This window comes from Berghia stephanieae, chromosome 6 (genome assembly GCF_034508935.2).
Source record: "Berghia stephanieae isolate SIO BIC M18660-M18661 chromosome 6, UCSD_Bste_1.3, whole genome shotgun sequence".
Taxonomy (NCBI): domain Eukaryota; kingdom Metazoa; phylum Mollusca; class Gastropoda; order Nudibranchia; family Aeolidiidae; genus Berghia; species Berghia stephanieae.
Genome location: NC_088365.1, coordinates 45,075,990 through 45,092,001, shown reverse-complemented (window position 1 = coordinate 45,092,001; position 16,012 = coordinate 45,075,990). Strand labels below are relative to the sequence as shown.

At 32.6% G+C, this 16,012-nt stretch overlaps 1 protein-coding gene across 1 annotated transcript; it reads right to left on the bottom strand.

Moving 5' to 3' along the window:
• Positions 1 to 253: 253 nt before the first annotated feature.
• LOC144975101 (ADP-ribosylation factor-like protein 8A) lies at positions 254 to 13,239 on the bottom strand. Its single transcript, XM_078918828.1, has 6 exons — positions 13,014 to 13,239; positions 10,121 to 10,201; positions 9,094 to 9,167; positions 7,199 to 7,360; positions 6,344 to 6,414; positions 254 to 5,510 (listed from the first exon to the last, which is right to left on the bottom strand). Exons 1-6 carry the CDS (start codon positions 13,134 to 13,136, stop codon positions 5,464 to 5,466), a joined length of 558 nt encoding a protein of 185 aa, XP_078774954.1. The 5' UTR covers positions 13,137 to 13,239; the 3' UTR covers positions 254 to 5,463.
• Positions 13,240 to 16,012: the final 2,773 nt, after the last annotated feature.

Genomic DNA, 16,012 nt, shown 5'->3' with positions numbered 1-16,012 from the left:
CAATAACAAAGAGATGATTTACAAGATGAAAAATATGATATCCCAAAACTGTTAACTATACATTTGACTGTTTCTCTCCTGGCTAGGACAAAACCAAGCAATCCCATTCCAAGACAAAGACAGAAACCATGTTGGAAAACAGATATAGGGGATGGAAAACACAGTAAGTGCCTCCCTGTCCACTAAGGGAGGTGAGGAACCCTACCCAGAAGGCCATAGCTATTATGCCATAATGAAGACGACAAACAAAACATTACAAAAGAACAATTATTTATTATCATCAAAAACAAAGAAACTATACAACATGTTACTGCAATCACTCATCTTTGGAGAATGTTAAAAAAAAAAACAAAACAACAAAGAAACCGAGCGCTACACTATACCATAATGTTAAAAATCGTATATTTATATATAGATATATTGAAAAATAATTATGACTGCAATAAATTTCAACGAAATTATAGCAAATACTAAAAAAATAATTTTAAAAAGAACCACAAGCCTAGCCTAATTTTAATATTGACAGAGGAAAAAAAGCAAGCAAATTAAAAAAACAACAAAAAAAACCAGTTCAAATTATCTTAAAAAAAAAAAGTTAAAAAACTAACAAAAACAAATTGTATCTTGTGTAGAATAATTAAATAAAGCTGCTGTTAACATATACTGTGTGCACTCTTCTAATATACTATTCTGATGGATAATCATGAATTATTTCATGGTGAAGAACTGGCTCGATCTACAACTACAACGCTCTTGAGTGGGCGGCTCTATCTATGAAGAATCCATTTTCCTGCACATATAACACGGATGAGGATTGGGGATCGAAAAGGATCGTTTCACTTTCAGCAGGTTTGGTTGAATAAATACGAGCTTGAGCGTATCCAGAAGTACAAATAACAAGTCACTTGTTCTGAATTAAATTGCAGAGGTAATCCTTCCTACGAGGAAATTTTCGCCTGTGATTATAGTTAAGTTATAAATCTTTACAAAGTAAAGAATCAAACCAGAGAGCCTGTCAAAAGAAAGGGATTCTCATTTGAAAAGGATCGCTTGTTTTGATTTTTTGTTTGCAACTTATATCTCTTTATCATGGCCAGAGAAGGAAAGGCGATGGAGTAGTCAAATTCAAGTATGACTTTACTCACAAATGCCAAAGAGAAAACCTCAAATAGAGAGAAGATGTAGATCCAAGTGGAAATTATCAGCAGAACCAAAAGCCTGAGACAAATTCACACACAGATGCAGAGTTTCTGCTTGGAATACTTTACAAAGTGTATACAAAATGCTTATATTATATTGGGATAGCGCAGCACAGTAATATGGTGTCTGCTTCATATCCAGAAGGTACCGAGTTCGATTCCCTGTGGCAATGTATGCCTTGAGAAAGTCTTAACTACCTAGTTCAATTTGCAGCACTCCACTTCAGCTGGTGCATAGATTATTCCAGTCTTTCCTTGGTAACTTCCTCTTAAAGATGAATAATTTCTATTTTTGCGTTTATCCTTATATTATTAACTAATGTAATACCAATTCTAAAACAGAAGGATGACTCAAGGGGGAAAAATAAATCTCCTACTTGAGCTTATGCCTGACTACTGTCCTTCTGCTAAATGACCTCAACCAGGGCCAAAGATATTAACCTATTATCTCATTCCAGAACAAGGAATAAAAGTTGCAGCAGAGACGACGACTTATTTATGGCAAGTTGGAGGAAATTGCATTCATATCCCATCTCACTAGAGAAGGTCCTCAAGGGACTCTTAATCTGCTGGGCATGGGGAAAAAAAAACTGTTCTAATTCTAAAACCATTCGGAAACTAATATTCAAAACATAATGCCTGATGCACTTTGAATTTCGACTGGACACAACATGGATCATTCAGAATGAAAATTTTGCATTTCCTTGAAACTTTTAGTTAATAAATCAACATAAAGAGGAACAAATGAAAATAATCATGCATACATTGGTCTCAACTATTTCCTTTGTAGTTTTAACTTTGTGTATATCAATCTTTTACGCTACCCAAGTCAAATTCAAAATTTTTCCATATCAAGGCGAACTTTTTGATATTCAATTTTGCCACAATCCCAAAATACATGTTTGTTAAGAAAAAAACCCTGAATAAATAAAACATGCATGACATGGATTCCCCCCCCCCCCCCCCCTCCTCCTGAAATAATTCAGACACATTTTCATTGAAATTTTTTCACGACTACCATATCCCCAACTTTCAGAAGACCAAATGCAAATTGAATAAAAATGACTGGTCCTTCTGCCGTCTTAAGGAAAAAGACCGTATGTTTACTTGTAATAAGAGGTCACATACAGTCTTTTGTAGAAATGAGTCTTAACATCCAATATAGACTGTTTGAAAAGTCTTTGAAAATAAAACACATCCGACATGTCACTGTCACATTAATGTTTTGGCTAGGGATATGGCACATGTGCCTGTGGTGACATATGCACAGTATAATCGATGGAGAGAGAAAGGACACCTATGAGAGAGATGGGGATGATTAAAAAAACAAACAAAAATATGTAATTGTCTCATGTCAATTGTTGGACCACCTCACATACTACTACTTGTCTGTTGCATTTTTTTCCTTCTTTTCTGACCAAATTCCAATCATTCCTTTACAAAGTATGTGTATCTTGTCATCAAGAGTGAATAAATAATACCATCATCATTTCAAGAAACTCGAATAGGACCAAATAGAAAAAAAAAAGATAGGTAAGTTAAAGCAAAACAAAGAAGACCAATATCACAATGTAATAGGAAGAAAATTAGCATTTACCCTGTCATGGAAAATGAAATCCACAGGGAAATGCTTCCCTTGATCTTATAAATTAGGACCAAAACACGTAATAGCAAAGACAACAATACAATCACAATTAAAGAATTAAAAAAAAAAAAGAAAAAGCAATGGAATTCCGAAATATGAAGTACAGAATCACCAGGGATGTTCAAATGAGGATCAAAAGTAATTAAGAGGAAAAAAAAATAAAATAATAATAAAAGAGTGGAACAATGGCCTCAAGGTTAAAAAAAAAGCACGTAATTTGAGATAAAATGTCAACCTCATCAGTAAAAAAGCCTCAATCTAAATTTTATATTATAACCCTAATAAGAAAGATGAGGGAAGAGGGATGTGTAAAAAAATCCAACAAGTTGGGAATAAAAAGTTTGTGGTGCTATCTCGTAATGGATTGTCACGAAAATACCTTAAGATATTACAAATGTAATTTAAATCTATCATAGTGGGTAGGGGTATTACAAAAAGCATGCAACCATACATACATATAAACATGTTATTCAATTATTATAATATGGTAGGAATAATGTTATACAGAACAATTTAATAGTATATTGTGTAGAATAATTTTATAACATCTCCCATAAGTTATGTATTATGTACACTTAAAAAAATATTGTTGAAATAAAATGAAACAAACATTTTTTTTCTCGAATTGGTAGCAGTATCTGGTAGTCATACGACTATTCAAGCTTTAACAGAAGGGCTTCTCCACCTTTCTAGATAGTATCAAAACTGATTTCCAACTTTCCCATCCTGACAAGTAAACCAAATACTGTTTTAAGAGCTGATACATTTTACTTTTGTCGGGTGGACTCCATCGAGGCGTTCATAACCTTGAAGATATGGATTTTATGCAAGCTGTGATCCAGCATACCCCCCCCCCCCCCACTTCCTAATCAATGGAGACACTATTTTTCTTTCTAATTGGTGAAATTTATTTACCAAAAACCATCTACATTTATTTGTTCGGAAGAAGACAAATTAGGACAGCTATAAATACAATAAAAAGGAATATTTATCACACATAAATAAAATACAACCATGTTAAAGAAGACAGTTATTTTAGGAAAAATAGTGAGAGGAATGAGAGAAAGATAAAAAAAAAGTACCGACAGGGATTAGTGATTGTATTGCACTTGTATGAGAACATGAAAGTACTGTTATTTTGGGAGGGACAAACACAAAAACTTCTAATTGCATTGCAGTGGAATGACTTGATGAATTGGACTAACTTTCCATTTAAGGCTCCTTGTCTCAAACTAATATTATAAATTAGTCATGTTTATAACTAAACCGATAAAAAAATTCTGCATAAAATTTGTATGGGAATTCAAAGTTATCAGATGACAATGTGCATCTCCATGAGAATTCTATTTCTGAAAACAAATTAGTGAATTTTACAAAAATCTTCCATGATTTTATCATCTTTTCTTCATTTAACATTTTTCTCTGAAAACCAGACTGTACAACAATGCATTATATTTTTTTAAGCATTTGAAAATATAACTTTCAATTATCCTATGACAATTGAATTCTATGAAAATCTATGGCTAATGACGATGTTCTTATATTTTTCAAAAAGCCAAACAATATTGTATTGTGTTTTGCTTTATATGATCTTCAGTGTAAGTTCACCATTCAATATTTGCACAGGTTGGTAGGATAAAGTGATAAATAGCGAAATTGGTCAATTATGAAATAGTACAAATCAACATATTTAAGCAAATACACTGAATAGCACCCACAAAAATATATTTAGGACCACATACATCTCAAACATATAAAATTTATACTTTTGCTGCCCCCCCACTCTAAAAACAAAACAAAAACAAAGCATCCATGACGACGAAGGAATGTGGTGTCCTAAATAAAAAAAAATTGAAGACCACAACACACTTCTTTTTTCAAAACTCATATCATAAATTAAATTTGACATACATATAACAATCAGATAAGGGCTATATATTTCATTCAAAGGTATTTTTCACGACAAGAGAAAAAAAAAAGAAAAAAAAAAAAAAGAATCCACTCATACTCACAACAATTCTAAAATGTTCAAAATGGAAGAAGATATGCAAAAATTACCTTTCCTATTCGAATAGGAGATATAAGTATCATCGTAGCATCAACAATAGATAATACTTCATATAATACATGTATCGAACAATTCAGACAATAATATAATATTAAATGATAATGAATCATATGAAAGAAGGAATAAAAGGACAATATAAATTTTATTTCCAGTTCGTTTAGGGGACAAATCATCAGTCTAATGCACCATTGGCATGACTTATCTCACACAAAATCTTAACTCTCTATACTCAGCTACTTTTATATCAATACAAAAAAAATTATAAATTCCAAAATTAACACAAACACACAAATATTCCTGGTCATGCCAAAAGGACATTTTACTGATGGGAATAAAAATCACACCTTATGTGCCTAAGTACCGCAACTAATCACTGTGTTTGCAGTCCTGTTATTGCATTTCTTGGTTTGCTGTATGCGACAGTGCATGCTTACCACTCAGTCATTTGACAAAATCTTCCATTCTGATCTAACTTTTTCTTTTAATTTTTTTTTTGTGTGTATTTTTTTGAGTACGCCCTTTTAATCTCATAGCATTGCAGACAATCAAATTTATCGACCAGACTTGGAGTGTTGAATCAACCACTGTAAAGTTATGTCTGAGGATAAAAAAAAAAGAAGATGTGTGCATTTGAACGATATTAAGTTGGCAATAATTTACAAGCCGAAGGGCCCAAAAAACAAAAAAAGGATGGTGTCATATGGATCAATTAGGAAGAATTTGCAGGTACTACAATGACAAGATTCTAAAACCAAGCATAAAATAGAAAGTGTTTAAGTCTAGAGTCTAGACCGAAGAGAGAATATTTTTGATTAACTTTCCCTTAACATTGCAAAATTTACTATTTAATTTTCTTAAAATTCTCATATTACATATATCTTGAAAAGCGCCATTGAACACCTTAGGTGGATATTGGCCTTATATAAATTCTATTTGTTATTATTATTGACTGAATGACAAAAAAACAATAAATTTAAAAATGCTTAACTCTTTCGAGTTCATATGACTGGAAAATTGAACAGAATTGTTCGATCTTCTTCATGGTGAACACCTGAGAGTTAAGATTAAAATTTAAGCTTAACTAACAAAAATTTGCTTGTAATTAATGTCTTCATTTAGTATAATGAGCATTGGTACTTAAACTTAAAAAGAACTTTACAACTACATTCTGACATAATACCATATATTGACACACAGACTCAAATATCAAATACTCAATTTATAGTTAATGAATAAAATCACGATATATTGTCGTTTCAAATCCACTGTCATTCCCCTTCCCAATTTAGAGACAATTTTATTGTATGTTTGTTTGTCTTATATACCAGCAATTCAATGTGGGCAAAAAGATGTATGAACAAATTTTCACCTTTTTAATTCAAAATTCAAGTAAAACATACAAAATAAAGCATAAGCCACATATATACCTACCAATGTTTTCTTTTTCTTTACATGATATGGAATAACAACAGATTTCACGGTCTTGAATGGCAGATAGATTCCTATTCAAAACAAATGAAAAATGGTAAGAATTACCCAACCAGACCTCCAATGGCAAGGTATAATAAAAGAAATGTGTTATTTTGAAGTTTAAAACAAAAGCAAATGAACCAAAAATACAATATCAATAATTATGAGAACAAAACTCTTCAAGTTGTTATATTATATCCGATTTTAAGAGCTGATTAGAACAAACCGAATTTACAAGCTATTGATTAAAACAGGTCGAAGGTGGATCCCAAAGAAATACAAAAATAAGATGTACAGGGGACCTCAGGTTTAACATGGAAATAGTTACAGAAACTTGCATTTAATGAGACCACCAAAATTATGAAATCAGATCCCAAATGACCTTGTTGTATCAGAGTTCCAATGTAAAAGTCAAAACCAATGAGCATGTATTTGCAGGACTGATAATTGCATGCGCAAATATGGGCTTGTTAAAAATTTTTTCAAATGAAGAGTATTTTATGTTGGTTTGAGAGTATTTCCAGTACAACATTAGAAGCCCACAATGATTTGGGCTATCAGACCTGCAAATAAGTATGCGTTGGTGAAAACCTAACTGGACGTTTACATGTGTATTTTCTTACATTAGAACATATAATTTGACTTTTTATTGATTCGATCTATAAATGACCATTGGCATTTCTAGATCATTTAGTATTTATCTATAACTGGTTTGGTATTTAAGTAAAATTTATCTGCTAAACCTAAAAAGAAAGGTCTCTTCTTATTTTTTTTCATTCAGAAAATAAATCTAAATAGGCAGACTTGTTCACTTACATTCTTTCTATTAGTTCTTTCTCATCGAGGGCACCTGGGAGATCTCTCTTGTTTCCTAATACAAGGACAGGTATGCCCTGAAGTTGTGGTTTGTCTAACAAGTTGTGGAGTTCGTTGCGTGAAGCTTCTAATTTGTCTTGATCAGCAGCATCTACCATATAACTGTAAAAGAAGTGAATAAAATGAATGACCATTTGAATACAGAGGATGACTTTTTTTTGGTTTTAAATGATTTACGGCAACACATTTAGGTCATATCAACGCCAGTAAAAAGGAAGAAAATGGGATAGTCAAATTCTAGAATTACAATTAAAGCACCCAAGAAAAAGTAAGACAAAAGGGAATTGGGAACAAATAGGGATCAGAGGTAGATTCCAAGAGCATACCATCAATGTACTTAGTTTGAGGTCACCTATAAGTCTCATCCAGACACAAGCACATAATCCAACTAAGAGGAATACACTCAAATGCTTACATTATACATTCAAAATAACAAATATAATAATACATTACAGAGAGATGATTTACAAGGAAAAAAATATCATCTCCAAAAACAATAACTATGCATGTGACTGTTTCCCTCCCAGTCAAAGAATCCGGCCACGGCCAGGACAAAACCAAGTAATCTCATTCTAAAACAAAGACAGAAAGCAAACTGATAAACAGCCATAAGGGGATAGAGGACACAGTAATCCCACCCAGGAATACAGAGGATACCGTCTCATAATATATTGAGTTGTAAGACAAACAAGACAGGGTAATGTGTAAGAAAGGGGGAGTGGTCACAGCATAATATTCAGAATTCTGTTACAACGGCATCTTAAAAATCCTTTCAAGAAATAATGGAATGGATTGATGGGTAACATCACAATGAGTAAGAAGGGGGGGGGGGGGGGGGGGAGGAAGAGAGAAAATTAGGTAACCGATCACAATTTAACCATAGACAATACAACAATTAACGATAGAATGGGACAATTTGTTACAGTGAATGACATAATCAGTCGGATTGTGAAAAGGTTTGAACTTGAGATATTGCCAAGTTTAGTTAGAAGGATAATTATTATCAAAAATGAGTTCTTGCCATAAATGATTAAATTAACCCTTTTTGTAAATCTTCGGGAAATATCAAAGCTTAATTTTACAGTTAGTCAAGTTGAAAAAGTATGAAATTTGAGCAAAGTTCCTGGATATCTTTCCCATTCACCTGAACATTTCATGAAAAATCACCCGATTTCCTTCAAATAAAGATTAAAATGCTCTGTGAGCATCATCATCATCCATCGTGGCTTGTGCTCTTGAGGATGTTGCCGGTCAGCTGTCTCCACGAATCATGATCCTCTGCGGTGTGCATGAAATCTGTGTTGCTTTTAAAATCACATTTGGCCATTCTTAGGTTATTTAATAAGTCATTGTTTGTCTTACTCTAGCTCTCTTTCCTTCGATCATCCCAGATGTTACCAACTTTTCTATTTCGTCTCTTCTCCACACATGTCCCAGAAACCGTAACTGCCTCTTTCTGATGGTATCGAACAATATTCTTCCTTTTCTCACCTTCTCCAACACTTCCTCATTCGTATACCTGTCTGTCCATGATAACTCAACATTCTTCTATACACCCACATCTCAAATGCCTCTAACCTCCTCGTACATTCTTTGTCAAGCGTCCACGTTTTACAACCGTATAAAATGGTACTTATAAGATATGTTTCTACTACTTTCATTCTGGTCTTCAACTTCAGGTTGTTGTTTGACACAACTGGTTGTATTTTATGGAATACGTTTTTTGCTGTGAGCATATTGTTTCATAATACGCAAAAAAAATGTTTTCACCTTCCGACTGATTATGTCATGCACTGACACATGTATTTGGCATGAAGTAATAATTGACAACTTACACTATTGCATGAACACCCCGGCAGTATCTTTCCCACATACTTCTAAACCTTGGTTGGCCACCAATGTCCCATAACTGTCATGAGAAGAAGAATATGAGCACAGAAATAAAATATTAAACACAATCTCTTCTTCTCAAAACATGCAAACTTGTACATTTCTAATGATGTAGTTCCTAAAAACTGAGGTACCATGATTGAAAGTTTGTTTGTTTGTTTGTTGCTTTAGGTCTCTTCCAACACAATTGAGGTTATATGAGAGACCGCTGAAACAAAAAAACAAGCAATCTAACAAAAATAGTACAAATGTAAATCAAAATCATAACCTAAAGATATCATAAGCTAAATTAGAAATAACCAAGAACAAACAGGCAGAAGATTTACAGAAAAAAAAAATACCCCCTGTCAAAAATACAATCACAAACCAAAGAAGCAGGATAGGCTAGTAAAGAGAAGAAGAAACGACATCACTATCGGATCGTACACCCATGCGAACATCATAGGTATATGATTCAAGGGTGATGCTCCCATCCAACCACCCGCCATGATTGAAAGTAAAATAGCTGAATGTCTTTGAAAAAAATGTCTTGTTTAACCATTGGTTGCCTTTCCTGGCACACATATATTCAAATTTTTCTTATGACTATTATGTCATAAGACGACAATAAAGAATATTTATAAAAAGCAATTAACGCTTAACAATTAAGAACCATTTTAAACAATGGAAAAGAATTGTTCAGATGAATCAAATTTATCTAAACAACATTGAACCACAAATGGGGTATATCAACAAAAGTGGAACCAAAATAAAGAAAAAAGCAAAACAAAACAAAAACTAAAAATCAATCAACACATCTGCAACACTGTAATTATGGTCCCTGTAATCTAGATGTCATTTAAGTAAACTGTATAATTTTGTTGGTCCCGAGCCTACTTGGATAAAGAGAGTTATGGTATTACAAAGAGAAAGGGCTCGCCTGCTGAATATCTAATGATAAAACCTATTTATTAACTGAACAGTTTAACTTACTTTGATGGTAACATTGCCCTTTGTGATCTTTCTCATATTGAAACCAACTGTAGGGATCATATCTTCATTGAACTGACCAGACTGTGAAACAAAATATTAAAAAAAATAATTTATGACTAAAATATATATGGAAACTTGTATTCATCATAAATAATTCATTATTTTCATTATTTACAGTCAACTGTCAGTCTCTGGAGCTCGACAATGGGAACATAATTTGTCCTTCTTTGCTGTATCAAGATAAATCATTCTATTATTAGTTATGAAAAAAACAAAACAAAAACACCCCCAGTTCTTTCACCACTTGGCCACCCGTAATTCTACTGTAAATGGTACAGAACTGAGGGACCCCGACTTCAAAATCTATTAAGACATTAAGTCAAATATTGAGGACGAGCATAACTGAGTCAGTGGGGCGACGGTCCAGTATTGAGGACGAGTTGGCTTTGACATCGAGCGCGCCAGTCCATTATTGAGGACAAGATCAACCCCGTTTATGAATGGAGTTGTTAACCTTTCTATATTTAGAAATGCAGTAAAAACTTAATTGATTCTGATAGGTCAATAGTTTAGCTATGTCCTTCAACTTGTTGAAGGCAAGTTAGTGGCCTTTCAAGTCATAAACGAAGCCAACAAAGAGCCCCCCCCCCCCCCCCCCATGCCCCTACCACACTGTTTTGCATGCTCTGGTCATCTGTTACATCTCAAACAAAGGACACAAAGAAATAATGTTACCAACGTGTGTGTGTTTGTAGAAAATTCCTTTACTACATGTGTGCATCTGTACGTGGGCTCTTTGTGTGTATATGCGTGTGTAAGACGAAAACTAGGCTAATGTGTGCAGCAATAAGGTGCAAAGCCTTGCTCCCTCTCATTCCACCACTCAACTATTCGAAATAGAAAGATGACTGTTACAGGTTTAATAAATTCTTACTAAGTTTGCTCTCTCTCAATAATTATCTTATTTCCCTATAAGAAAATGTAAAGGTTGTACCATAAATTATTGCTATTAGTATTAGCTCAAAAAAGTATATTTTCTGGGATGGGTGTAAATATTGAAAAACTGCTAGGCGAGCTGCCATTGTTTCAACTGATCAGCTGTAGCAACTAGGCACTGTCCAGTGTAACTTCTGGAATGCAAGGCCGCGCCACTTGAGTTAAGAGTATTTTGTAGGGCAAAACCATTTATGGAAGGGAACTGTGTTTTCAGTCCACCAGTGGACTGAAAACACAGCTGTGTATTCAGTCCACCGGAAATAAAAATATAAAAAAGGACCAAATATCGTCTATACTTACCTTAATCGATACTGAGCCTACTATAGGCATCATCAGAAATGGACAGGCATAAAATTTATGGCAATTCAATGGCTTAATAATATCATTTAAAACGTTTTATTTACTCTCGGAAAGTCTTTATTGAGAGTTGTTCGAAACTGGGGGATTGAAATAGATCTCATTGTCAAAACTGATTTATCAATTATTGACGAGATTGGCCACACAGAGAATAATGTTTCTACAATTAATTTAAAATTAACATTTATATCTATCTTTAATTTTTCCTATCCTTAGAATTTTTTTGATTATCAAAAGCGATGAGTTTTCCAAGGAGATCAGAGTTTTAGTATTGTTTGCCCAAGTAAGGTTCTACTTGGCCACTTATCACATTGATCACTGGCCTCGAGTATGGCTGTGCTTCGAAGTGTCAGGCCTCCCCCTACCCCTCCCTTGGCAATCTTGACTTTGTCTTCTTCCAACATCTTTTTCTTCCAAAATCATTCGTTGTCCTTTGTCTTGTAGGACTGGTCTATTGTTCATTGTCTATCATGTCTTGCAAAACTAGACTTTTTTGACTGGTATTCCATTTCTTCCTTTCTACTAGCCCTAAAATATCATCAATGTTATATAATAAGTATATAAGCGCCATGAAACCTTTAACAGAGTCATCTTCCTTGTGGCTCAAGCCGATATTGCCTACACCAAAAGTGTCCCAAGCCACTGGTGGACCGAAAACACAGTTCCTTATGTAAATGTTGCTTATTTCCCTTCTTATTCCTCTGAGGGACAACATCTTAGAGATGGCAGACAGAAAAAACTGAATCAAATCAAGATATTTCAACCTCTAAAACAATATTTTTTTATAAATCATATTTTCAAAAGATAAGCTTTGTTCAAAAGGTTTTTTGCTGCGTTTTGAGAGGGAGGGAGGGGAGAGAGAGAGAGAGAGAGAGAGAGAGAGAGAGAGAGAGAGAGAGAGAGAGAGAGAGAGAGAGAGAGAGAGAGAGAGAGATGGACAGTGACGGAAACTATAAAGAATCTTTTTTTTCCCCAATTCTCATTCACTTTAAATTGCATAATCATGTGTCCCATTTAGCAAGTCCATAAACGTTAGAGATAGAATCTAAAGAAGCTGCCTCTTGAGTGGTTGAGCTGACGCGTTGCCGTTGTTATGTTATTGTTATGCACAGAATGAAGAATGTAGAATTGAATGAAATGCCTCTGAACTTTAAACTTAAATTCGATTGAAAAAGATTAAGTATTTCACTTTAAAATATGGTAAAAAAATTCGTATGGAATTTTGCACGTTTGAGAGTGTGGTGATTTCAGTGATTTTGTTCTGATTCTCTAGTGTCAGCAGAGTACGGTTGTTGGTCACATGAGCAGTTGCGAGTAAAAATACGAAAATAGACAGTTAATGCACTTTTATATGCCTTCTTACATTTCCTTCCCCACACAACAAAACAATAAACGGAATCGTTTTGACAACAACAAGATAATATAATTTTATTGACACGTCTACTTTATTGAATTCAATTAGTCCCGTTCTTTGTTGTGTCTGTGGGTAGAGTGTAAGGCAGAGAAACTTTTTTTAATAGACAAATGACAGTAAACTTACAGCGATAACATTGACAAATGTCGTTTTCCCCGAGTACTGGAGACCAACTAAAGTTAGCTCCATTTCTTCCTTCCAGAATAGGCTTCTGAACCAATCGAGTATTCTTTGAAAGAAAGACAACATCTTGTTTTTTTTCGGATCTACTGAGGGATCGTTATAAAAATCTCAGTTCCTTCTTGTCTGCTCTCAACGAAGATACACCGGAAAGACGTACAGATTATCATGTGACTTTTAATCATATGTCAAGGACGTTGTTAGAAGTGGTTAAAGGTATATTATGGTGATTATTTTAAGACTTGAGATAAAACTTCCGGTGAAAGAAAACCCCAACTCTATCAAAACCTGCTTTAATTGACTGGACAGAAATAAGGACAATTTTATAAAATGGCTAAACACAGTAACGCTTTCATTACATGTCTGTCTCATAAAACAAATCTAAAGAACAACAAAAACACGATGATGAAACTGATATCATTGATGACGACGACGACGACGATGATGATGATGATGACGATGATGTTAATATGATAAATAATAATAATAATAATAATAATAATAATAATAATATAATAATAATAATAATAATATAATATAATAATAATGAATAATATAATAAAAATAATAAAATAATATAATAATATAATAATATATAATATAATGATGATGATATAAATAAAAAATGATATAATATAATGATGTGATATGATGATGATGTTATAAATATGATAAAGAGTGATGATGATGATGATGATGATGATGAGATGATGATGATGAGATGTATAATAATAATAATAATAATAATAAATAATAATAATAATAATAATAATAATAATAATAATAATAATAATAATAATAATATATAATAATAATATAATAATAAATAATAATAATAATAATATAATAATAATAATAATAATAATAATAATAATAATGATAAAAATAATAATAATAATAATAATAAAAATAATAATAATAATTAATCCTGAAAACTTATATAGCGCTATAACTCCAAGACACCAGACTCTGAGCGCTTAAATTACAAATTACTTTGGCTGAAACATAATCATTTACACACACAAGAACGCACAAACACACACACACACACACACACACACACACACACAAAACACAAACCAAACCTATCATGTTTCTCATACCATCTACTAAAATCGAAACAGATGTTTTAAGCGAACGTTTAAAAATAGACAAAGATTCTTTTTCACGAATACTCTGCGGTAAGGCGTTCCAAATAGAGGGTCCGAAATGAGAAAAGGATCTCATTCCAGCATTTTTCCGAATTCGAGGGACAACTAGTTTTGTGGAATCACTGGCCGAACGTAAGGGGCGTGGTTTTGAATATCTTTCAATTAGTTCCGAAAGGTAGGAAGGGGCAGTACCTTCAAGACAACGATACACTAAAACACAAGCTTTGAATTTAATCCTTTTCTCAACAGGCAGCCAATGCAGGTCATGAAGTAGAGGTCCGGCAGAGTCGCATTTACGCTTCACGTCTGGCAGCGCTGTTTTGGACAATCTGAAGACGTCTCAGATTGTATTGCGAAACGCCAAACAACAGAGCATTACAATAATCCAATTTCGATAGTACGAGGGACACAACCAGGTGCTTGGTCACATCCTCAGATATGAACCGTCTAATGGAAGCATGGCGTACTAAAAGAGTATTATAGTAGGGCTATGAATGGAAGCAATCTTTTTTAGTTGGAAAAAGAGAGATCTAACCAAATTATTAACCTGATGCTCCATCGATAGTCCAGAGTCTAAGAATATGCCAAGGTTTTTCACTTTGTCAACAATTTGAGTGGAGGCATCCCCCAACTTCAAATCTGTTTCACTTTTTCACTTCCTGTTCCCTACATACAGCACCTCCGTCTTATCATCATTCAGTTTCAGTCCGTTCTCATTCATCCATTTCTTAACACTTTGGATACAATTTTTACTATTGGCTGATACTTCTTGTAAATTTCTCGTATTGGAAACGCAGTACAATTGCGTATCATCAGCGTATTGATGGTAAGACAGACTGAAACTTCTGATGATTTTAGACAGAGGGCCAACGTACAGAACAAAAAGAACGGGTCCAAGTACTGAACCCTGGGGAACCCCACAATCAAGAATTATTTCCTCAGATCTATATTCATCCACCGTAATAATCTGTTTACGATTAAACAAATATGACCTAAACCAATCAAGCGCTGCACCAGACACACCATAAGTAATTTCAAGACGTTTGAGAAGAAGATTGTGATCAATAGTATCAAAAGCAGACGAGAGGTAATTATAGGATTAATAATAATAAAAAAAAACAAACTAATAATAACAGTAGCCTGATACTACTACTACTACTACTACTACTACTACTACTACTACTACTACTACTACTACTACTACTACTACTACTACTACTAATAATAATAATAATAATAATAATAATAATAATAATAATACAGTATTAATAATAATAATAATAATAATAATAAAATAATAATAATAATAATAATAATAATAATATGATGATGATGATGATAATAATAATAATAATATATAATAATAATAATGATAATAATACAAATTGATAACTTTAATAATAATAATAATAATAATAATAATAATAATAATAATATATATTAATAATAATAATAATAATAATAATAATAATAATAATAATAATAATGATTATAATAATTATAATGACGAGGATGATAATAATAATTAATAGTGATTGCAGTAGTAGTAGAAATAACAGTATTACGATTATTATTATCATCATTATTATTATTATTATTATTATTATTATTATTATTATTATTATTATTATTATTATTATTATTATTATTATTATTATCATTATTATTATTATCATTATTATTATTATTATTATTATTATTATTATTATTATTATTATTATTATTATTATCATATTAATATTTATAAGATGCTGATGATGATGATGATAATAATGATGATGATGATGATGATGA